Genomic DNA, 25553 nt, shown 5'->3' on the forward strand with positions numbered 1-25553 from the left:
TTGCACTCAGTTGTGAAGAGTCTGCAGACTGAGGCACTAATGCAACATCAAGTGGTTCACTATGTTGGTCTGTAGTAGAAGAGCACGATTCAGGTCCAGCAGCACCTTAGAGGCCAGCTAGATTTTCAGGGTATGAGCTTTCAAGAGTCAGAGCTCTGACAAATAGAGCTGCGACTCTCAAAAACTCACACACTGGAAAACTAACTGGTCTCTGAGCTGCTACTGGACCCAAATCTTGCTCTGATGCAACATTGGCACTAGAGAAATAGAACAAAGTATCTCTGGTCTCTCCCAAAACCTCATACGATAAAACTCCATCAGAACAAAACAGAAGCTGTTGCAAGATTGAACTGAGATAAGGAGAGCACCTTATAAACGCGATGTCAATCAACAAGGCTCCTCTGCTAATGGATATTCAGCCCACTCAGATTTTAGCTGAGGAGGAAGGCTGTATTTGACTCAAGGTCTTAGCCAGTAAGAGGTACTGGCAATGACCTGGAACACCCAGGTTCAAATTCCCACTAGCTGTGGAACAAGATTAATGAGAAAGGGTGGGATAAAAATAATCTTCCTGTAATTTTTCATCTCCCCTACTGGAGACCTGCAGGACTTCTAAAGCTCCTTTGGCAATGGAATGCTGAGGAAGAGGTAAATGCTGTATTGAAGGAAGCATATCTGCCCTTAGTCCCCATTGAAGAACCTCTGAGAGCAGAACCACAAGTGACAAAAGGCACAGGTCGGACACTTGCCAGCTTCCCTCAAGTTTTGATGGGAAATGTATGCAGCTTGGCGGAATGTTGGACAAGTGACAGTTGAAAAGTCCATTGGACAGCAGTCAGAGAGAGAAGCTGCGAGACCAGGATGCCCACATTTCCCATCAAAACTTGAGGGAAGCTGACAAGTGTCCAATCTGTGCCTTTTGTCACTTGTGGTTCTGCTCTGAGATTCTAAGGAGGCCTGGATCTCAGTTTGAAAATCAACTGCATTTAGCAGAGCTTGTGGCTTTTACTTTAAGCCTACAATTCTGTGTTTGCTAAGCCTCATTGAACTTCTGAATAAACATACATAGCATCATGCATATTCTGCAGAAATCAGTCATGTTCAGTTTGGTTAGAATGGCAGGTTGGAACTTGCTAAAATCATAGGTTTTAAAGCAGCGGGGGGTGGGTGGGGGGGACAGCCATTCTGTAATGTTGGTGTCCATGAATGTCTTGGCAACTGCTGGTGTATTTACAGATACATAATTACTCCAGAGTTGGGTGAAGGGGGGATGTGAATATAATTTACTTGGGTTCTAATCCTTAATTCATTGTTGTCTAGGGGTGAGCACCCCAAAAAATAACCCCAGTGATCTGGATCCAGGTTTTAGGGATACAAAAAGAATTTGGTATCCCTGAAATCCACCCTGGCCTGGATAGCCCTGACCTGGAAATCCACCCTGACCTTGTCAGATCTCAGAAGCTAAGCAGAGTCAGCCTTGGTTAATTGGATAGCAAAATGGAGGAGGAAAAAATCCACAGGGAATACAATACTAATTTACAAAATTACAAAGCTGTATTCAGAGTGCAAAGGCTACAAAATTTCATCATTGTATTCAAATAAATAAATAACAATCTCTTGATGCAGTTTTCAGGCACACACATCAACAATACAATAATCTTTTACATAATCATACAAGGCAAGTTACAGTAGACACACACAATTCCCAACAGTCTTCTTGGAATAGTTATAACAATTCTTTCCAGGGCTCCCCTCAGCAGGTGAACGGTGAAGCCCAGCCGTGAAGCAAAGCTCCAACCCACGCTCAATCTGGGGCCGCACGCATAAGAGATTTTCAAGGCTATGCTTTGGGCATGTAAGATTTAAACACACTGGAAATGTCCCTTTCTGCTGTAAAGCATTCCACACGCTCCTGATGAAGGATTCCGATATCTGCTACAGATAGCCGGCCCCAGATTGAGCGTGGGTTGGAGCTTTGCTTCACGGCTGGGCTTCACCGTTCACCTGCTGAGGGGAGCCCTGGAAAGAATTGTTATAACTATTCCAAGAAGACTGTTGGGAATTGTGTGTGTCTACTGTAACTTGCCTTGTATGATTATGTAAAAGATTATTGTATTGTTGATGTGTGTGCCTGAAAACTGCATCAAGAGATTGTTATTTATTTATTTGAATACAATGATGAAATTTTGTAGCCTTTGCACTCTGAATACAGCTTTGTAACTTTGTAAATTAGTATTGTATTCCCTGTGGATTTTTTCCTCCTCCATTTTGCTGTTTTGCAAGGGAATAGCCATTTTGTTCTCCTTGGTTAATTGGATGGCAGACCCCCGACAAAGACCAAGGTTGCAGAGGCAGGCAATGGCAAACCACCTCTGTTAGCCTCTGGCCTTGAAAACACAACTAGGAGGAGTCAACGTAAGTCATCTGTACCTTGATGACACTTTCCAACACCATCCCTGAAATCCCGATCAGATTCTGTGATCTAGGTTAGAGAATCCTAGATTTATTATTCCCTTGGGGGGGGATGTCCAGGGGCCTGAAGGGCTACATGAAATTTCCAGGGAACCTACTGACTATCTGCTAAAGACCCCCACATTTCAGGAGGAGTGGACCCCAGGGTCTAATTCTGAACAAGCTGCCCCCAGCCCCTCTCCATTGTTTCCTATGGGGGAAACTTTTCTAAGGCTTTTAAACTTCACAGCTTGTCCCCTCTGATTTGGGATTCTCTGGTTCAACATTAAAACTCCCTTGGAAGCTTAGCCAACAAAGCCCAACAGAACCAAACTGTAGCAAGGGAACTAATGTCAAACCAGAGAATCCCTAAGGAGACCCTTTACTCAAGCAAGGGGAGAGCCTTCTTGAGCTATGGAGTTTAAAAGGCGGGCTGCCCGGTTGGGGCAGCTTGAGAGGGATGAAATGGGAGGAATCCACTTCGCTGTCCTACTGTGGTGCAGAGCTTGGTTTGGCTCCAGTCGCACTGCTGCTCTCTCACTTGCTGCCTATGGCTGCCTGCTGCAGCCAAATAATCCAGCCAAGCAGTGACAAGCTGCCCAGATTGGATCCAGAGTTCTTTTACATGAACTGGCATAGCTAGATTATGCCAGATTAGCCTAAATCCGGCTGTTTTGCCGGTTCATGTACCTATTGCTGTCATGTTTTCTGCAGCCTTTAGGGGAGGTAACCCTCCAGTAAAATACCTTTAGGAATTTCCATTGTTGAATCAGTTCTTGGTGTATCTTTAAACTGCTACATATCATTCATTTAGCTTCCATTTTAGTGGTATGTAAGATTTTTATGACATTGACCCACTTGCTTTACTTTGTTGTCCAATGCTGGGGGGTGGGGGGAGGTGTGCTATACTTACAGCAAAGAACCCCACAGGGTTTTCTTTGGCTTTTCCAAGAAAAAAAATTGAAACTTATAAATAATAACTCCACGTTGCTGCTGTTTTTTGAGTGACACTAAAGTTTCTGCACCAGATGTGGTAAACAAGACCAACACTTGAGATTTTCCCCTCCTTGTAGTTGAAATGGTAATTTGAACAACATCACTTTGCTGCTCTGTTATCTGTATAATGATGAAAATTTTTAAGAAATGACATACATATTTTATTTAGAGCATTCGTTAACTGTCTTTCCACTCAAGGCAGCTCATAGCAGACATAAAAATATATTAAAAATCTCTAAATTGTGAGGCTGCCGCCAAAAAGGCCGTCTATCATGTACCCACTAACCGAGCTTCTTTGGCTGATGGGACGGTCAGGAGGGCCTCTCCTTGTGATCCTAACCTTCAGGCAGGAACATATGGGAGAAGACGGCCCTTCAGATACCCTGGCCCCACGCTATGTAGGACTTAAAAGTGAGAACCAACACCTTGAATTGGGCTTGAGAGCACACTGGCAGCAAGTGTAATTGCTGTAAAATTGGGGTCACGTGCTCCTGGTAGTTGGCTCCAACCAGCAGCCCAGCCACGATGTTCTGCACTAGCTGCAACTTCTGAACACTCTTCAAGGATAGCCGTAAGTAGAGCACATTGCAGTAGTCCAGTGGAGATGTAACTAAGGCATGGAGCAATGTGGCTAGATTGGACTGAACCAGGAACAGGCGCCGCTAATGCACCAGCCACAGCTGATCAAAAGCACTCAAAGCCACCAGTCTTTCTAAGGTGACTGCCGTGTCAGTCAGTACTCCCAAGTGGTAAACCTGACTTTCCAAGGGGAGTAGAACCCTATCCAAGACAGGCGAGATCTTGTGTTGCTGGCCTTTCTGCTAACCCAGAGTACCTCTGTCTTGTCAGGATTCAGCTTGTTCACCCTCGTACAGCCCATGACACCGGTTCAGAACATCCTTGGAATTAAATGAAAAAGAAAGGTAGAGCTGGGTATCACCAACAGTATTATTGGCACTGCAGCCCAAATCAAATAGTGACCTCTCCCAATGGCTTCATGTAAATATTAGCTTGGGTATAAAATCAAGCCCTGCAGGACTTCATAGGCTAATAGCTAGGGGGCAGGAGCCCCCCAGCACCACCACCTGAGACTCATCACCCAGCTAGGACCCAAATCACCGTAACACACTGTCCCCTTAGTCCCAGCTTGGAGAGGTGGCTCAGTAGGATACCATGGTAAGTGGTCTTGAAGGGGCACACTCCCCCATCTAGTTCTTGGTAAAGGTCATCAACCAAAGCGACCAGTGCAGTCTATGTTCCAAATCTTGGCCTGAAGCCAAATTGAAGTAGGTCCAGAAAATCAGTCTCTTCCAGCTATTCCCTCTTGCTGCACATACAGGCTTGGACCCTGCCAAGCATCTCATTGCTGCCCCAAACAGCTACAATGTAGCTGGTCGACGGACCCTTGGGACCAGCGTGAGAGGGAGTTGGAGGTCTGCAGCAGCGGTGGAATTGTCAAAAAATCATCTCCCCCCCCCCATCAGCAGAAGTCCTCTGTAGGATCCAACCCACATTGCAACCACCGGCATAATCATGGGGTTTTCCCTTCAGCCCGTTTGCCCGTAATGGTGCATACCCAGCTTAAATATTAGGTGTGTGCAGGAATACCTTGATATACTCCTTAGGAAGAAGCATAAATTTGATCAGGTCTCAGTCTATGTCTGGGAACAGGCACTTTTCCCCATAATCATAAAACACAAAATAAGCTTGAGCAGTGAAGCTATTTAGTATATTTTACTGCTTTAATTACGTGGAATATTGTCTGAATGACAGTGGATGCCCAGTTTCAACTAGCAGGGGATTTGACTCTGCAATTTTCTGCTATTGCTGTTGATTCCAAATGGAAGATACACAAAGCAGTACTACAGACACTTTTTTCTAGAAGTAATGAAAATACAAAGGTGAGTGAGCATGTTGCCTTCATGGGTTTTTTTTTGTTTCTGCACAGCTATTACGGATGCAGCTCAGCAGTATAAAATGAAAGCTGCAGTTCTGAAGCATAGGATGTTGCTGGCAGAATATTTGTGAGTGTGACTCATCTATGTCTGTGGTTCAGCGTCCTTGGGAAAGGAGCAGCATTAATCATGCCAAGTTAGAATGAGGAACATGCTTGCTTTTGTGAGCTTGTTCTCTCAGGACAATCTTTGCAACTTATTTATTGTACTAGGAGGTAACTGATAGGTATACTTTAACGTAGCTGAAAGTCTACTGTTGGGTTGATTGGTCTCACCTCCCAATTGTAGAAATTTGAGGGTCCGGGGGGGGAACCCCCCCCCCAAAGGAATTAGGGGGGAAAAAACCTTGCTCAATTTTTTTTTCATTTTGGCAACAGCTAATATGCAGTAATATGTTTAATGGTAATACATTCATTCGTTTCATTGTTATCAAAGTTAACAATATCCAGATATGCTGGTAGTCCTAGCCATTGTGATTGTATTAGTGTTCTGCCCAAACAATGCCCTCTTTTATTTACTACATAATTTGTTTTCTACCTTCAATTACAATTTTTTTTCTAAAAATGGCAGAAATGAGTATACATGTGCTAAGGCAGAACAAGGTGCAGCAGTTTGCAAGTCTCTCAATTACTGGGTATACTTACAATTTTTCTTACAGAAAATCAAGACATTTGTCATCTTAAATTACAGATATGCCAAATAGAAAAATTGTATATACAATTGATGCTTTTAAAGGTGTTAGATCAGTAAAATAAATGTAGATTCAGTTAGAAAATAAGTATTGCTTACATTTCAAATTTCACCCCAAATCTCCATTTTTTCCATGCTAAAGGAGGAGCATTCCCCCCCCCCATGGCTTCAGAATATCTGGAAATTTTCCATTTGTGTTCATTATCTCTAAGCGGGAGGGCTAGTTAGGGCTAGTTCAGTAGATGTGAACATAGAAACGAACTGTGAGAAAATGCCAAACAGTACATGCAGGGTTTTTTTCCTGGGAAAAGAGGTGGCGGAACTCTCAAGAGGGAAATGAGGAAGAAACACATGGGATTCTTTGAAATCATATTATATTCAAGCACTATTGCCGAGTATTTTCAAGAGGTGCCGGAACTCCGTTCCCCCTGAAAAAAAGCCCTGAGTACATGTATTGTTGTTATGTGCAAGTCAGGCAGAAAATGATGGTGCCTTAATCCTCCTGTCTATAAGAATGAGTTTGTCCTTTTCTTTTCTCAGACAATTGGACATTAGTAATATGGCAGCAAGAAGGGAGGAAAGCCCATCTTCCAAGAAAGAGTCTCAGATTTTTTTTGTTAGCAACATCCTGTCTTGCAAATACTTGGTTGCTGAGAAAGACCGCAAAGCTTGCATTAATGCCCATCAGATTGTTAAAATTCTATGTAAGAAATGAATAAATTGAAGTTACGGTCTTTGAAGTTATTGGTTAAATTATTAAACTTTCTAAAATCTCAGAAGATACTGAAATACGTTTGCTTTTTTCAAGGCACCAGGTTTTTAACGCCATGGTTTTTCTTTGTCTCTTGTTAGTTTGCCTCTTAATTACCTCTTGTGTTCACAGTCGTGTTGCCGTTCTTTCCCCAATTTCCAACCTGTAACTCCAACAGTCTTTACTGTTAGTTTCAGGAACATGTGTGACAAGTATGAGGGCTACACATTTATACATTTCACTTTCCTTATCTATAGGGTAATAAAACATAAACAGTGCAATCCAGCTAAAATATAAGTAGTAGAGATGGGCACGAACCAAAATATGAACCAAAGTTCGTCACGACCCAGGTCAGTTTCTGATTCGCAAATCAGCGGTTTGTCAGAGTCCATTTCTCACGAACCACCACGAACTTCAGGGTGTTTCGTTTGGTTTGTTTTTTGGTTTGTCACTGCAGACAGCTTGGTGCCAATCAGTTTACTAGGCAACAGGGGTTGGGCTTTCTGCAGACCTTACGCTGACCCAGAAGTGGTGATTTTCTGGCCCAGAAGTGAAGTTTTCATGAACCAGAATGAACCGGTTTGTGAATCGGGGCAGGTTCATGAAAATTCGTGGTTTGTGAAACATAACAAACCACACAGTTTGTTTTTTTCCTGATTTATGCCCATCTCTAATAAGTAGTTTAAGAAGCTGCTGTTTTAAAAGTGATTGTTTGCATGCCCTCCTGATGCAGTCAGTGGGACTTTAAAGTATTAGCTTTGGCTGCATTGTGCTCTTACAGATTTATGTGCATTGATTCGCTGCACTGGCAGGAGTGAGATCTGGTAAGAACAAAGAATCACTTCAGGGTGTATTAAAAGCATCATGCATGCTTACTTGTTCTCTCCCGCACCTCTGCACCACTTCTCTGATTGGCCAGTTTGAAAAAGAGGATGTGCCATCTCATTGTGGTGCTTTTGTCATATTGAAAGAATTCCTATCTCATTGGCTGCATACGTGCACTAAACTGCAGTCTTTTGATTTGAAGACTTGTTACAACAAATTTCCTTAATAAATTAAACCGTGTCTATATTCTGTACATGGCTGACAGATTTAAGCATTATATGTGTCTTCTCTTTTTCACATTTTCAATGTCTTGACATTTTCCTTGGAACTCAACCAAGTTTCTACTGGGCATTGCCAGATTCCACATAAAACATTTAAGGAATGGCTTTAGAAGGATGGACCTCTGCCTCAGTTTGCTCTGCTATTTTGCTGTTGGGATATCAATTTAGGAGACAACTACAGTTGTTTTAAAAATTCTTTAGTGTGCTACACCCAGAATCATGCCTAGACTGGTACTGTTGCACCGTCCCATGAATATCAGATAACTCAGCTACAAGACTGCAGTACTGCAGTCCAAGCTTTGCTCACAAGCTGAGTTCAATCCTGGCGGAAGCCGGGTTCAGGTAGCCGGCTCTAGGTTGACTCAGCCTTCCATCCTTCCAAGGCCGGTAAAATGAGTATTCAGTTTCCTGGGGGTAAAGTGTAGATGACTGGGGAAGGCAATGGCAAACCACCCCGTAAATACCATGATACGACGTACCCCATGGGTCAGTAATGACTCGGTGCTTGCACAGGGGGACTACCTTTTTCACCTAACTTTTACCTCTTTCTTAGAAGAGGAACACGCTCTCCGTTCATATTCCTCCTCTCCGGCTTTTTGCTCACATGCAGTCTGCACTAGCAAAGATTAGAGTGAGAACTAAGGACCTGTTCTGAGACGCGGCAGGCTTGGGTGCTTATTCACTTGCAGGCCCGCTTGCAGAGTGGTCTGTTGCTGGCTGCTTCAAACTGCAGTTTCCAAAATACCAAGGAAAGGCAGCAGCCTGTTGTTTGAGCCCTTTTGGTTCCGAATTGATGATTGGAAGGACCATCGCTTGTCCTTCCTGCCACCAGATCAGTTAATGAGTAAGCCAGTGCCAACATCGTTCGGCATTTCAGACATGTCGGCTCTATCAAGTTAACTGCAACAGGTATTACAGCTAGCTTCCTGACACTCTTAATTTACAATACTCCTCCCACTCTCTGCCTGAATTATTAGGACCCTTTCCTCTTTCCCCTCCTCGTATATGATGAAGGGAGCTCTGACTCTTGAAACCTCATATCCTGGAAATCCAGTTGGTCATTAAGGTGCTACTGGACGCAAATCTTGCTCTTCCTACTACAGACCAACAGGGCTACCCACCTGAAACTATCGTCGTGTTAGCCAGATTGAGACAACTCGGCCTTGCTTTTCATAGTTCTCAGTATGAACTGAGACGTTATTCACAGGTTAAAATTATTAGTGCTTTGCTAATGCGTATTTTCAAGCACTAGTTTCCAACGTGTTTCTTGATCTTCCAACATTCCATCCTACTGTAGAGTGACCAAGAGAAAAGCCAGCATGAAAGTTTTGCAAATAGAAGGAAGCTTGAGCCTTAAAGGTTGGGGCCATCAGGCCTGTGCCATTAATCCCTTTGAGCTACATATTTTTGATGTCCACCATATGGCCTCCACTATTCATCTCTGTGGGGGATTATAAAGCACTTGATAGGGAACAGTGATGTATGGGTGCAAGAGTGATTATCTGCAGCATTGCCTATCTCCCCGACTGTGCGTGGTCCAGCTACCAACAGGGATATGATAAGAGAAGCAAAGCTCCTTTTAAGGTAATTCAGATTTGTAGGGAAGAGACATGTTTCCAGCACTTACACTGACTCTTATAAACTATGACCAAGGTTTAGGAGAGGTAAGAGGTATTTCCCATCCATTTCTTGCACACAGCTTCTTGTTTGGGAATGGAGTGGAGGACAATAAATCCTTACTTTTCCCTTGGAGGCTGGAGGGAAAGGAGAATAGAGCCTGGTTTTAGGAAGAAGATTTTGCCCCGTGCTTGCTGTGCCTGGAGCTATTGCCTCAGTGATGAATTGGGGAGATAGGGAGGAAGAGCTTAGGTGAGGAAAGGAATGAAATACTGTTTTTATATCCCCTCATCAAACTTGATAGGCCTTTTTCTATAGGTAGAAGTTTATTTCTGGTTCGATCACAATTTTGGGACAAAGGTTTGGATGGATTCAGCAGTGACCCCATATATGATGCAACATATCCTCCAAGTCCAAGAGACATACTTTTTGAACATATTTTTCTTGTTATATAAAAATAATTGATTAAATACAAAGATTTTAATCACACACAAATTCACTGCCACCATTCCGACTTAAACATAAAAACACATGACCTAATAGTGTTATTCACTGTTAACCTGCTAGGATCGTGTTGTAAGTTTTCCAAATGGTAGCTTAGAATATAGTATGTTCAATATGTGTATGGAAATTTATATACAATTTTTTACCGGGTGGGAGTTTTCAATTTTCTTTTCAATAAAAAAGTATACCACCTCCGTGATAGCAAATAATGGGGGGGGGGTAATTTTTGCCAAAGTCTTGAGTGTTCAGGGGACTTCAGTTGAGTGGTTAGGAGCAGCTTGTGAGATTATCCACGTCTTCCTCTTAGCACCTCTCTTCTCAAATGCAACCCCCCCCGAGCTCTTTCCCTGCCCATTATAGCCAGATTTTGACCTTGATTTCAAATCCAAAGGTTGAGGTGAACACTATGTTTCTGTTGAAAACTTTGCAGACCGTCTTGGGTAAATTTCTTAACTTTGGGCAAAATGCTTACAGAAGTGGCTCTACAGCTTTTTCATCTCCCACATGGTCACCTGCACATTATTGAGCAGTATCCCAAAAGTAGTCACCATTTAGGTTTTTTTCTGTGATTAAAAAAGCACATGAGGAATAAAACAACAACAAAAGCCACTGATATTGCCGTGGGAGTGTTTTTGTAGTCCGTGGAGTACAAAAGTGGCCCATGGGTTTCCCCACAGAAAATCCTGATCTAGGGAAGGGTTTTAAGTGATCTTGGAGAGCCACAGCCCCCGTAATGACTCTTCCTGATACCCAAGAGAACATTTCACACACACCCAAACCGAGAGGGATGTTCTTAGGGTAGAAAAATACCCCAGATGCAAACAACATTTGCAATTATTAATGTTAGATTTAACAATTACGAAAGCTTGTTAGTTTCCTGATACCTTGGATTCAAAGCACAGTTTTGTTTCCGATTGAAATTGAAAATTATAGCTCGACAAAGGAACATAACTGGTTTGAGTTATTTGATACAGAAAAGAGGTGAATTTAGTCAAACGTTTTCTGTCTCTTGAAGGTGTGTTTTCAGGCTCTGGGTCTTTGGGTTTTGTGCTATACAATGACGTGTGCCACCACAGACTTTTTTGTGTTTGTTGGAATTTTTGTACCCACAAATATATTGAAATTCGGCTTGGGGTATGAATATACCCCAGAGTACAAAGTACATTTTTCCTCCACGTGTTTGCCAGCTGTAGTTTATGTCAGTGCAGATGTAACATACAACAAGGCAGGGGAAAATTTTAACTCGGGGAAGGGGTTGGAGAGAGGAGTATGCTGGTCTGTGGCCTGGCCCTAACATATAAAAAAAAGGCAAACCTCCAGCAGGTACAGAAGGAGAATTTGAGTCACCCAAACATTTTTCTTAAAGGGAACAACTAAAAGTTACTGGGTAAAGAAAAGGTAAAACCATGATAAGAAAATCCCCATTCAAAAACTATCAGTATAGAATGGATAAAACCAGAAATTCATACAGCTCAAGAATTCTGATACTTCTACCAGGACAACAACATTTGGAGGAACTATTCACAGATCTATAAAACAAATGATTGTCAAACAGCCATCAATACTTTGGGTCTCGGGCTATATAGATGCGGTGCTTGACGGCCTGAGGATTCTGGGCTAAAATCTTAGCATGTGATTAGGTCGACTGTTCTTTAAATGTTGGCCAAAACAAGCTAGCCATATAATGTGAGCAATGAAAGGCGAGCGTAAAAGTTCAAGCAAGCTAAGCACGCCCCAAACCACTATATAAATTGAAAGATAAAACTGCGGGATAAAGTCAAACTCCAAAATTCAATCAAAAAGCCATTTTAAAACTGTCTAAACATTCACTTATCTGCGTTTCTTCCCATCCTGTAAATTCCTGTATGAGAAATTTGCAAGTTCTCCAGACCCATGTAAGTGCACTGTCAGTAATTCAAATTGAAAACTTTCACACAGAGTGCAACTTTAATTTCCTTGGTGTAGATAGAATTTCCCCCTGCTTCAACATAACATTCGTAAGAGGAGGTGTGTGTACATGGGTATTCACGAATGGCAGTCAGCTGGGTTCTTTTCAGATTTTATTTCAGTTAACATACATGTTACCTGTTAAAGAAATGCTGCCCCTTTAATTATGGCAGTGGGCTGCAGGGAAGAAGACGGGGATTGCAAGAAACTTTAAATGCTTCCATTTACTCCACAAGCCAAAGAGGTGTGATGTCCTCATCTCTTTTTTCTTGCCCATGGTGTGCTCATCTGCAAATCTCGCTTCTCAAGGCCCTGTGCTGCCCTTCAGCTCCACCCCAGAGAGATACTATGGAGCCCCTGTGATGCCAGCCCAGAAAAGCACGTGAAGCAGGAACTGACATGGGGCGAGGTTAAGAAGAGGCATAGTTCTGCAATCAGCACAGCTGTTTATCTGATAGTACCAAAAAAGGATTTGGGGCTGTGCCACCCTTGCCCCCTTCCTGCCAGAGCAAATAGCAGTAAGCAAATGCAATGCCTAATCAGTGATGGCAGGAACAAAATTTTGATCTCTGATAACAGACTTGCCATTCAGGATTTTCATGCCTATTTTTAAAAATTACTACCAAGAAAGCATGCTCTGCAAAGAGAATCTCTCACTGTTACTTTTTTTAAAAAATGGCATGCACCGTTAGGAAAAAGGGTATAACCATTTGTATGTCTCTGACTCTTCATAACGTGGCATACGGGTGGTTTTTATAAGTGTCAGTATGCCATTACGGTACATATTTGGAAAAGGTAGCTGGGCTTAGAGAAATAAATTTCCATGGTCTAGCAAGTTAGAAACAAAGAGGTTTTAAGGAATTATAAAACCAGTCTTCATCTGAGGAATGTAAGAACGTATCTCTAATGTTGCTCTAGCTATGATGACTACAGAGTAAAAGTTTCTTCTTCACCATATTTGTATCAGTTGTTGCTTCCAATAAATTTCTTGCAAAAAGTTATGTTGAAAGTAGTGGAGCTGTGTGTATAATTGGTACAATGATGTTGGAATTTTTGAACAGTAAATTATTCAAGAAAAAAGATAACATCTTTATTGCGTGAGGGGGACTTTTCAGTTATGTCCAAATTTTGTTAGGTTTACAATTCGATTAATGGGGATGAACGAGAACTTAAACTTGACTGTCTTACTATTTATCAGTACATTTAGAACATATCTATGTTCTCTGAATCAAAAAGAGTCCAGTAGCACCTTTAAGACTAACCAACTTTACTGTAGCATAAGCTTTCGAGAACCACAGTTCTCTTCGTCAGATGCATCTGACGAAGAGAACTGTGATTCTCGAAAGCTTATGCTACAATAAAGTTGGTTAATCTTAAAGGTGCTACTGGACTCTTTTTGATTTTGCTACTACAGACTAACACGGCTAACTCCTCTGCATCTATGACTATGTTCTCTGGAAATGTCACAAAAATGTAATTTTGGGGTGTGTGTGGATGGATCCAGTGGTTTCCATCATTAGTTTATATTGTGACTCCATAGAAGATTTTGCAGCACCCTCTCGCAAGTAACAGCTAAATTGTTGTGATGTCATGGAATGTTGAGAAATATTCCCTCTTCAGAGCTAAGTTGTCAAGAGTTTATCGATTGAAATGAACAGTTAGTTTTGCTGGGGGCGTAGAGTCTTCAGGAGCAGAATGGAACAAGCAGAGTGAGGAGGAAGTCCAAGGAGATAGAGAACAGGAGCCTGGAACCCAGTGAGTGGTCCAGAAGAAAGAGGCATGATGGAGCATACAGTCTAATGATGAACAGGGAAGGAAAGATAGGTGGGAAAGGGAAAGACTGACAGAGGAGAACAGGAAGCGGAGGTAAAGAGGAGCTCATTGGGAGTGGGGGACCCACAGCCAGGCCTAAGGACAGGAGAGTCTGAACGTTGTTGGTAGGAGGGAGGGGAGGAGGCTAAGTAAATACGCAGAAGTAAGACCTGCTGAAAGCAGGGGCACGAGGAAAGAGTGGATGGTGAAGCCATGGCACTGAAGAAGGAAGTGTCCACAGAAAAAATGGATCCAAGACAAAATTTTAACCATAGTGGGAAGAAAAGCAAGGGACACTAGGACATGGTGAACCAGGGAACCAAGCAAGGGCCTCCCCACATAGCTAACCTCCTGTGTCTTCAAGAGTGTAAAATTCCTACAGATGTGGCTAATTCCTTTTATCACAGCAGAAAAACTAAACATAGTAAAATCTTTTTCTGTGTGCTTCATAGAGGTATAGAGGACTCTGTATTGGGGAGGTAGGAGAAACAGTGAACGTGTTTTTTTAAAAAAAATTACATCCTACTTCCTTCCTGATTGGGAGCCAAAGCAGCTTTTCACAGGGCTTCCCCCTCCTCCACCTTATTCTCACAACAACAACCTTGTAAGGTAGGTTAGACTGAGAGATTGTGATGAGCCCCAGGGTTACCTGCTGAGCTTCCATGGCAGAACAACAATTTGAACCTGGGTCTCCCATATCCCAGTCTGAAACTCTAACCACTATACAACATCTGCCCTTTTTTAAAGTTGTAAACCGCTTTGAGGATGCTACGTTTTTTTTTTAAAAGCACAATATAGAACAAAATAATAAATAAATAGACCTGGAAACTTGAAGATGGTAGAATTTTGGAGCAGGTCATTTTGGAGCAGGATGGCCAAAGAGTGACCCAGCCCTCACCTCCCTTATTTTCTGAATATTTTTTCTGTGTGTTCTCCTGGTCTTGAATATTCCAATATTTCTTGGTCTCAAGAAATTGCCCCCAGAATTTGAGACATTGCTTGTTACTGCATCAGCTGTAGTCTTTTATAGTTAGATACTAGCGTTCAGTGATGAAAACCTCTAGAATTTTTTAATTTGGTTCCATTATTAATGTAATCATAATAGAATTCTCTCTATAATCTGAAATGGTCCTTTTGGTCACATTAAGAATTTATGCACACATTAATCAGAAACACATTTGGAATCTGGAGATAGAAAACAAGCAATACTGGAAGTAGTGCACACAGTTGTCTAGCCTGAAAAATAATGCTTTCCCCTCCCCTCACTCTTGCTTCTTTCCTGGGTCTCCTTATTTCTTTTACAGATGTTTTAAAGTGGATTTACCTCTAATACATTCTAGAGAATTGCTCTATTACTGTTTTTCCCCCCTCATTTCCCCCCACCCACCCCCATTTTGTCCATAAACATTTGGGGACGGGATGGAACTTAATGTCACGAGATGTTAAAAGAAAATACCTACATAACACCCCTCTCAGTTATTTCTATTTGTACTTAATGTCTCCGTTTGCCTTTAAAATGCTGAAGCCTGGTGCTTTGCCTTTGACAATCCAACAATAAAAGTTACGGGTTCAGTTGACAGTAAAGGAATACCACCCCAAGTTTTTGAAGGAGCAAAATCCCCTGTGACTGAAAGGGTCATCTAGAAGTATGAAAAAAATTTAACTTGAATTAATGGCAACAAAAAACATACTTGTGGAGATGAGCATTTCCCTAACACCAGGGAATGATTTGGCAACTATCACTTGAACAAAACAAAGCAATAAACAAATATGCCCTGTGATTTAAGAAGTAAAATGTTCTATTATAAATGCACATTGTGCAGTAAGAAATGTGTTCGATATATTTCAGGGTTTCCTTTTCTCATTAAACTTTTTTAGAACTTGCCTTATCCAAGAATGTGTGGTATCGAAATTCAGTTCTTGAGTTACAAAGGTAAGAATGAGTATTTCGTAAATAATATATTTCTGAATAATTACAAAGTGGTGCTGGGTTATGCTAAATTTTAACCTCCCCCCCCCTCCTAAAAAAGGTTGTAGAATAATGGTTGATCTCTTTCCTACATAAAAAAATCCTTGCTTACATGTTCTCTTCAGTCTTGCATTGTACTTCCAGTAAATATGTTCACAATCTTTTCTAAAATAATACATGCACTCTGATGGCCCAAAGGCCTGCTTATCAGCTTCATTCAGCCAGCAGTCCCAAAGCGGCGCAGAACATCAGTAAAATACAGCAGTTGCAATATGATAAAAAATCATGTTTGGTGTAGGAGAGCCAGTTGAATGTAGTGGTTAAGAGCAGCAGGACTCTAATCTGCAAAGCCAGGTTTGATTCCCCACTCCTTCCACTTGAAGCCAGCTGGGCGACCTTCGGTCAATCTCAGCTCTTCCAAAGCTCTCTCAGCCCCACCCACCTCACAGGGTGATCATTGTAGAGATAATAATGACATACTTTGTAAACCGCTCTGAGTGGGCGTTAAGTTGACCTGAAGGGCGGTGTAATGTTGTTTTTGTTGTTATTAAAAATTAGCCATCCCTCAGGGCCAAACTACAAGTGACGAATGACACAGGTTGGACACTTGTCAGCTTCCCTCAAGTTTTGATGGGAAATGTAGGCAGCTTGGCAGAATTTTGGACAAGTGACAGTTGAAAAGTCGATTGGACAGCAGTCAGAGAGCCAAGCTGCAAGACCAGGATGCCTACATTTCCCATCAAAACTTGAGGGAAGCTGACAAGTGTCCAACCTGTGTCAGGCGTCACCTGTAGCTTGGCCCTAAGATTAAAATCAACATGAAACCAATGGCAAAATTTAAAAGCAGCTTCTCCCTCCAACTTGTAAGCACATCTTAAAAAGGGGGGGAAGGCCAAAAGAGTGATATGGCATACTTCTGACAGGAAAAAGTTGTGCAATATAGGGGTGACCAGCCAAAAGTAGTAACCATCCTCACCTCTGTTGATGTTATCACTCAAAAAAGGCGTCATTTTAGAAAGATTAAATCCAACAACTCGAAGTTGGCCTAAAATGTAAATGGCAACTAGTGTGCTTCTTGCAGTATAGAGAAAAACATTACTTGCGACTAGTGCTCCCTGAGGCCAGTTGCACTTTACAAGCTGTCTCCAAATGAACCCCTACATAAAACCATTACAATAGCAGAATGAGAAGTTATTAGAAGATGAAGGAAAGAATATTAGAAACAAACGTTTATTAGATATTTCTACCCCAAGGTTATTAAAAGAAGTGAATGTCCTTTGCAAAAGATAATGACAAGAATAGAAAATACATGTAAAGAGTCTTGATTCAGCAATGGCCAGAATAGTTTTCCCTTCACAGAGACTGAGGCCCAGATTGTGCAGATGGAAGCTTGCAGTCAAGAACACATCTTTGTTGTGTTTTCATAACAATTTGCAATCATAAGGGCAAAGCATAGTTTTTTAAATGAAGGTTGGATTTTCCGCAACTGCTAAGCACTGCACGATACTCAGAAGCGTAACCAGGGCTGCGTTCTGTTCCTTTTGATTACTAATCCCAGCTCTGTAGATCAGGTCTACAATCATAGTAATATTCTCTTATTTCTTGATGGAAACATAACTTTTATTTTAAACTGCTGGTTCATGTTTCATTGTTTATATAGTTGCATTTACAGTCAGATCCCCCCCCCAATTAAGAGATTTATTTCTAAATGTCCCAAATATGCACATATATTTTCCATTTAATTTCCTCTATTACCTACTCGTCATGTCTGTTCTCAGTATTCTTTTCTCTTATATACTTAGCATTGAAATGGCCTTTACCAAAGGCCATGGAGTTTCTGCAAACCTATTTCTGCTTCCCAAAGTGGATTACTTTTTTTGTTTCTGTGTTTATGTATGTGTGTAAATGTCCAAACATCAGTTTAAGAGATCTGACCGTCCTTCCTCCATTTCTCTCTCTGTCTCTCTCTCTCTCTCTCTCTGTCTGTGTGTGTGTGTGTGTGTGTGTGTAATGATGCTCTAGAACACTGGTTTGCCTTACCAAGTTTCTCTCTTTGTGTGTGTGTGCATGTGTGCGTGTGTGTGTGTGTGTGTAATGATGCTCTAGAACACTGGTTTGCCTTACCAAGTAAAGACACCAAGCCTTACCTTACCTTACCAAGTAAAGCATTGTGGCTTTGGAAGCTATGTTTTTGCCACACTAATGCAGTAAAGCAGTTTAATGTTTATGTTACTTTTGATTTTTTAAAAAAATCTTTAGCCACATTGGTCTTAGGTTTGTTGTACAGAATTTTAAAGTGTGCATTTGGGGAAGCAGTATAAAGCTCATTACTTTGGTTGGACTTGCTTCCGAGTAAGCATGTCTGGTTGTAATGTTGGTGTCAAATTCCCATATTGGTTTATACTGTTACTTCTGCTCGCTTTCCTCAAGTGCTTCCCCCCCCCAACAAGTAACTCAATAATCACATTATATCAAAATTAGTAAATATGTCTATTAAACATGGTAGTGTAAAATAAAATTATTGGAATGAAGAGAGTTGTCATAAAGCAAGTAAATCCATACTAACAACAGAAATTATTGTCATTCCAGATAACTAAATGACCATGGAATCTGGAGCAGAGAATCAACAGAGTGGAGATGCAGCCGTTACAGAAGCAGAAAACCAACAGATGACGGTGCAGGCGCAGCCACAAATTGCAACGTTAGCCCAGGTATCAATTAGTTTTGGCCAATTTGCTATTTAACCTTATCCTCAAAGTAGGAAAATGTTACAAAGCAAACTATTTCGTGATGAGGGTAAAGCGTGAGAAAATGTGAGAGCAGATGCTACAAAAAGTAAAATAACTAAACTGGTTATTCTGTCAAACTGCTGGAGGAAGCTCAGCACTAATATATCCATCAGCAGCAGTATCAAGTAATCTTATCTTGTTTTCCATTGGCGTTGTAATAAATTAATACAGGTTTATTTCATCTGTCACAAGAAAATGACTTTTAATTAAAAGTATTAGAAATTAATCATCATTAACTGATTAATAACCAGTAAATAGCTAACATGATTATGTAATTACTTATTAGCAGGAGTCATTTTGTAGAAAAAGAGCTGGAGGAACTCATTAACATCGCTCATTAGCATAACTTATTAGCATATGCCACGCCCCTTGCTATCACCGGAAATGTGTCATTAGCGTAATTGATTTGCATATGCCACACCCCCTGATATCACCTATCCTGGCTGTTTTGGACCCAATCCTGACCATTCAGGGCCGAAATTGGGCCCAAAATGGCAAAAGGGGGCTGAAAATGGCCAAAAAGGGGCCTAAAATGGTCAGGATCGGGCTGCTGCTGAGCGGGAGAGTGATCCACCACCTGTCAGATGCCCGATCTGGGCTGTTTCGGCCCCAATCCAGGCCGAAACAGGACCAAAATGGCTGACAGTCAGGTGGGCAGCGCCACCTGACATATGACTTCTTTGGGGAACTGCCGGAACTGTGTTCCAGCGTGTTCCTCCTCGAAATGAGCCCTGCTTATTAGCTAGTTATTAATCTGTTTGTCCATTTTTTACTGACTCACATTCTCACCTGCAAAAGAGATTTTTTTTTTCTGTTGGCTTTGGAAATGAGAAGTACCTCTCTGATCTGGCTTACCGAAACACAATGGCCTTGCAGATTTCTTTCTTCTTCGTGTTCCCCCTCCACCAGAGCTTCACACAAGGAAATGGTGATTGGCTATAGCAATGTTCAGCAACTAGTATGCCAGTTCAACACCAAAACACAGCTAGCTCTTGTGCTTCCGATGCACCATCTTTCCCCCTCCATCTCCCACACAGAGCTTCCAGGTTTGGGAAGCCTTCAGCCAAACTCCACTTTGCCACGGTTTGTGAATCTGAACAAACAAAAGTTTCCTTCCCACAAACCAAGATTCTAAACCACTTGCTTTAGAATCCCTTTTTGTGAAGAGGAAACAAACTCCAGTTTGCTCTGGTGCTTGCCGTTTGAACGTTCTGGCCAGCTGGAAATCCGCTGAAGGCTTCCCACACAAAGAAATGTTTGTGTTCATCATCGTGTCTTCTGCGCAGTTCCCATGTGAGCATGCACAAAAGAACACTTGATGGACAACAAGTTACAGGTGGGTGCAAGCCTGTTTCATGCTGTGCATGGAAGGGGGGAAGTGAGGCGGAAGGGAGCGTGTAGGCATGAGAACCGCTAGACAAACAAGCTTATCTCCGTGTCTGAATGTGGACGCTGAATTAACGAGCCATCAGTCATTCCTCACTCTCGTCTCTCACAAGTGGTATCCCTGGCCGTTATTTTCGTAGTAATGTAATGGTTTTTATAAGAATGTATCATTCTCTCTTTCTCTCCCCCCTCCAGGTGTCTATGCCTGCAGGTCATGCAACGTCTTCTGCTCCAACAGTTACTTTAGTACAGCTGCCCAATGGGCAGACAGTTCAAGTCCATGGCGTTATTCAGGCTGCCCAGCCGTCAGTTATTCAGTCTCCGCAAGTCCAGACAGTTCAGGTACCCGTAAAAGAATTTTACAAAGATATGCTCTTTCATGATGTGTGGAAACACTGGCCACATATTTGCACGCTGGGCTTCATGAGTCAACAGGTCCTTAAGCATATGTACAAGTGATTGTAAGTATTTCTTAGTTTGTAGGTTATAGGAAGTCTGTGTTATGTTAAGAGGAAAGGATGACTCCAGAACTGGAGGTTCGGAGTCCAAAATGCAGCCCATTTCCACCGTCTCGAGAATGGCCTCCTGACCCTAATAATTTAGCCCTGTCCTGCTTTTCCGTCTCCATGGGTTACATCAGCCAAAGGTGACCCGGCAAAGAAATAGACATGGTTTTGATCCAGGAAAGGAGGACCGAGGTAACAAACCTGCTTACGGAAAGGGGCTGAGAAGCTATTGGGTTGGCCTCATTGAAGGAACTTTTCAAGGGGTAGGTGTAGGAGAAAAGGAGTCATCTTTTTTAAGTTTCTACTAAAACGGGATATGGTTTTATGGGTCTGAAAGAATTTGTGCATGGGTGAGTTTGTGCCTGTACACATGCACTTGTATTTGTCAGCATGCCAGAGATCTTCTGTGTGAGAGAGGGTATTTGCATGCGTATTTTTGGGTGGGGCCCACTAGCCAATTTTAAATCAGACATTTAGCTCCAGAACTGCAACATGTTTCCCCATCTCAGTTTTAGGGGGGGAAAGGCATCAGTAATTACATTTTTTAAAATCAGGATGTCTAAGCAGATTCCAACTTGTTTCCTAGCCTATTTGTTGTTTAATATGAAAACAGATATTTATATTATTATCATCAACATGAGATAAATGGGGCCATTCTTTTTTCTTGTCACTGAGAACTGAGGAACCAACAAATAGACTACATAAGTTGTTTACACAGATGGGCAAGCCACATTGATTTATAGTTTCATTCGATACACATCACTGGAATGAGATCATATTGATACTGGCCATTATTCTCTCCCTTGACTTTACGAGTTCAGTCATTTCTGTTGTTTTTGCTCCAGTCACTGCAGCTGGATTACACATTTGCCATATTAGACGTGAGAAACCTGTTAGAGTTTGGAAGCCGTGCCAAATAAATTCCTAACTCCAGTGAAGCAAGATAAGAGACTGATAATGAAAATGTTTGGAATTCAGAAACAAAAGATAAGGGGCAAGAATGCAGTAGGAGTGTTGAAATATTGAATCCGGTCTTTTACAATCCTTCATGATTATGCTGAATACTGTGTAAAGCCTGTGGATCTCAAGCTCTGCATGTCCCACAGGTTGTCTACATGAAGGCAGCTGGCAGCTTTAGCAGCTTCCTCAGAAGTCAACTTTTTTCAGATTAAAAACACTGCCTCCAGTTGAGTTTTCCTATTCAGCAGTGAAGTCACTAAGAATTGCTTTGGATTCTGTAGTGCAATTCTTTCGATGTAGCAGCAGCTTCCCCAACAAAACTGCTTTTCGCTCTGGAGAGGGGAGGGATATTTTTACTGATACCCATCCCCTGCAGACTTCTGGTTTCTCCCCACACTGGTCCTTTCAGACCCCTGACCTACAGGAGACCAATTCAGGGGGCGGGAGGGGGGCATAGAAGGCTGGAATGAAAAGGAAAAGGTAGGGAAATCCCCTTCCTCTGATACTGTTTAGGATCCAAGACATAAACTACTTACCTCCTCATAGGGGATTCCTGTCTGCTGTTCATGTTTACTCAACTCTGAGAGAACAGGGGTGTTTATGACTGAGAAAAAAAACCATGAAGGTCCCTCTCTATAGATGTAATTCCATATTCCTCAAGTCCCCGTAAAAATTCTTCCATTTTTTAAAAAAAAACATTTTTATCCTACCTCATCTTGTAGATTATTTTGTATTGTTATCTTTAGATAACCTCTTGTTAAATTTGTTTTAAATGGTAACATTCCTATGCTCTTATATCTAGATCTCCACTATTGCAGAAAGTGAAGACTCACAAGAATCTGTAGACAGTGTCACGGATTCCCAGAAACGCAGAGAAATTCTTTCCCGGCGACCCTCCTACAGGTAGGAAGTTCTGTCTGTGCTGGGCGATAAATCAACATTAACTAAGCTGAGTTACTTCCTTCTAAGACCATTAACTTCAGTGGACTTCAGGTGTAACTCTGCTTAGGATGGCACTGTAAGCCAGCCCTGGTTTCTAAGGAGCGTTTCTCAAGGCTTTCTATAATCACCTGGGCTCGGCTGAAGCAGAGGTAGGGGTATGCAACAAAAAAATATTCGGGTTTCCCGCTTCAGAATTTCCGAAGCAGGAAAAAGAGTCGGAAGTAAGTGATTTCCGAAGCAGCAAGCCACTTTGGAAATCGCTTATTGACCCGCTTCGGTGTGCTCCATAAAGATTCAGAGCACACCAGAAAGCAACACTTTTCTTGCCACTTGCAAGTGGCAAGAAAAGTTTTGCGTTCAAATTTCTCACCCCGCTGCCTATTCACCCCTCAACCCCCTCCCTTCAAGTGAAATAAGCTGTGGGGCACTTTAAATTTCAAACTCTGTGCCACTTGCTTCAGCTGAAGGCAGGGAGGTAGGCTGCCCTGCCTATTAGCTGAAGCAAGCAGTACCGGGGTTGAAAGCGGCACAGAAAGGGGTGCTTTAACTTGGAAATCCTGCGCTGCTTGCTTCAGCTGACAGGCAGGGAGCAGGCTGCTCTGTCTGTCAGCTGAAGCAAGTGGCATGAGGTTTGAAAGCACCAAGCAGCATGGTGCTTTCAAACGCCCTGTCGCTTGCTTCCCCCCCTCCCATGGGGGAAGCAAGCGATGGGGTGTTTGAAAGTTAAAGCGACCCTTTTTGTGCCACTTGCAAGCAGCCCAAAAAGGGTGGCTTTCAAACTTCCTGCTCTGCCAGTTTTTTTCCCCATGGGAGGGGGAGGAGAATTCCCTCCTCCCTCTCCCAGCCAGAAAAGTGCTGCAGGCTGCTCCCGCTTGACCCAAAGCTTTCCAAAGCGATTCAGATCGCTTTGGAAAGCTTTGATTCGGTATTTCTGAATCGGGCCAGCAATGCTGGGCCCGATTCAGGAATCCCAAATCTTTCTGAATCGGGTCCCATTCAGATGTTTTTTCCGAATCGGAATCCCAAATTGCACACCCCTAGTAGCAGTGTCATCCCAAGCTATGGAACTGGGGCAAATCTTCCTCTACAGATGAATAAAAGCCTTTTTTATTTGATTGCTTCTGTAGATTATTTTTTAAAAAATACTTAGTTTTTCAAATATGACAGTAACAAACAAAACATTAACAGTGCAACTTGGTTTCCAACATAAGGTAAGTAGCTGAGTTTGTTGCCTTATTCTAGATGGTGAGCAGTACATGAAAATAGTCTTCAGGTCTAAGTAGCTGTTTTGCACATTCATCTTTAGTTAAAAATGCTAGGATTGGGTACCAAAGCTCAATAAATGTTGACCTATAGTCAGGCATTTCAGATTGTTTAATATAGTCAGTAAGCTTATCCAAAATAAACTGGTCCCAAACTCTCAATAACCAATTTGAAATGGTAGGACTCTTTTTATTAAAAATGTTTGCAGCTGCTCCTAAGGTCTGAATTACATGTTTCATGGAAGATACATGATCCCAGCATTTTTTTTAACATCATAAAAGCAGCCTTCGGTGTGGGGGAAGGCATTTTGGATGGGACCACCATGCTGGGGGGTGAGTGGGGTAATCGGTTTCACTTCCATACCATTTCTCTGATACAAATTGTTTTCTAGAGCTGCTGTAAGCTGTGGTAAGGAAAATTACAGGTACAACAGGAGTACCCATCTCTTTTCCCTCCTTCCACGGCTAATAACAGTTCAGGGAGGCATTTCAGTTGGTTGACTGTATTGCTGATTCCACACACTTTGGATAATGCACTTTCAATGCACTTTATCAATCGTTTAAGGTGGATTTTTTGTTCCGCACACAAAGAAATCCGTTCCAAATGATCTATAAAGAGGATTGGAAGTGCATTATCCAACGTATGCTGAATCACCATATAAGAGGGAATGCTGTTGTTGTTTTTAGTTATAATCCCCCCCCCCCAAAAGTTTTGTTCAGCACTGCTTTTCCCCCTCCTCTCCCAGCCACGCTTCAATATTAAATTAAACTTCATGAGAACCGACCACAGATCTCGTGCGTCATGTAGATCTTGAAAAAAGATTACCATCCCAATATGCCAACAAAAGAAGTACCCGAGTATGAAGGGAAACACAGTGAAAATGGAGAGAGAGAGAATAAACCCATTTGACATCCACAAGATAAAAATTAGGAATGTAACAAAAGTAGCACAAACAGAAAAAAATCACATTACATCCAGTACTTCACTATTCATACAATATGAAAACATGCGTCAAACAACATAGGCATGTTGGAATCAATGAACCTGTATGAGAAGACCATACAGGACAGGAACAAAAATGGAATAGGATGACCTCCGCTAGCAAATCCTCAGATCCAAAACAAGTTCCTCTCTTTTTTTTCCCTGTCTCCTCATTATTACCAACCCATGTACAGAAAAACTTCTAAACAAGCCATCAGAAAATGCATGACTATGAGTGTTCAATTCCACACTTCCTCTCATGAAATTCAAGGTCTGAGACTGTCTTCCCCCTCATACTTGAGTATCTCTTTTGTTGGAGATTGGCCATAAACCATGTAATTCTGTTTCATGGAAATAATTCCTTTTATGATATTAAGTGGCAGCTCTTGGTAAGCTTAAATGCACTCACTGGCAGGACGCTATTACATCAAGCAGTTCTGGCATCTCCGCCACCCTTCTTGCTCACCACCCTTCTGTACTCCTTGCGATTGGACTGTGCACAGATGCATGCCTGATTTGTGTCTGCACATACCTAACATAACTCCTTTTTAGACAGTCCAACCAGCGACTTTTCCAACGCTATATGCAACTCAGACATGCAATTTACATTTCTTTTGTTAGTTACTTCCTCTTCCTAGCAGACGCCTTTCATGTCCATCATTTTCTTGTCTGAGCAAGCATGCGGTTTTTGTCTCTTTCTGTGCTGTCCTGGGCAAGGTAACAGCGTACTAAGCAAATAAATAGTTAAAATGATGCACGCTATAGAGAATTGAATAAAGAGAATTTTGACTTCTAAGGCTCGAATGTAGGGCCGTACCATTAAATTTGCTTGGCAGTAGACTTAGGACAGACATTGTTTCTTAATGCACTATATAATTCACGAATGGAATGAGACAAAATTCTGAAGGATGGATCTAATTGTAGCATC

The 25553-nt window shown here is 41.9% G+C and overlaps 1 protein-coding gene across 3 annotated transcripts in view; it reads left to right on the forward strand.

Annotated features, from left to right (window-relative positions):
* Positions 1–25553, forward strand: part of CREB1 (cAMP responsive element binding protein 1) — a 47167-nt gene that overhangs the window by 4756 nt on the left and 16858 nt on the right. For 2 of the 3 annotated variants that reach the window (XM_054970562.1, XM_054970564.1), the window contains exons 2-5: positions 15708–15762; positions 18388–18509; positions 20169–20315; positions 22242–22342. In XM_054970562.1, coding sequence (XP_054826537.1) covers positions 18396–18509; positions 20169–20315; positions 22242–22342 — 362 coding nt within the window. In that variant the 5' untranslated portion in view covers positions 15708–15762; positions 18388–18395. The remainder of the gene's footprint in view (positions 1–15707; positions 15763–18387; positions 18510–20168; positions 20316–22241; positions 22343–25553) is intronic. The other variant, XM_054970563.1, reaches the window with a different exon arrangement.

This window comes from Eublepharis macularius, chromosome 2, assembly GCF_028583425.1.
Source record: "Eublepharis macularius isolate TG4126 chromosome 2, MPM_Emac_v1.0, whole genome shotgun sequence".
Classification (NCBI taxonomy): Eukaryota; Metazoa; Chordata; class Lepidosauria; order Squamata; family Eublepharidae; genus Eublepharis; species Eublepharis macularius.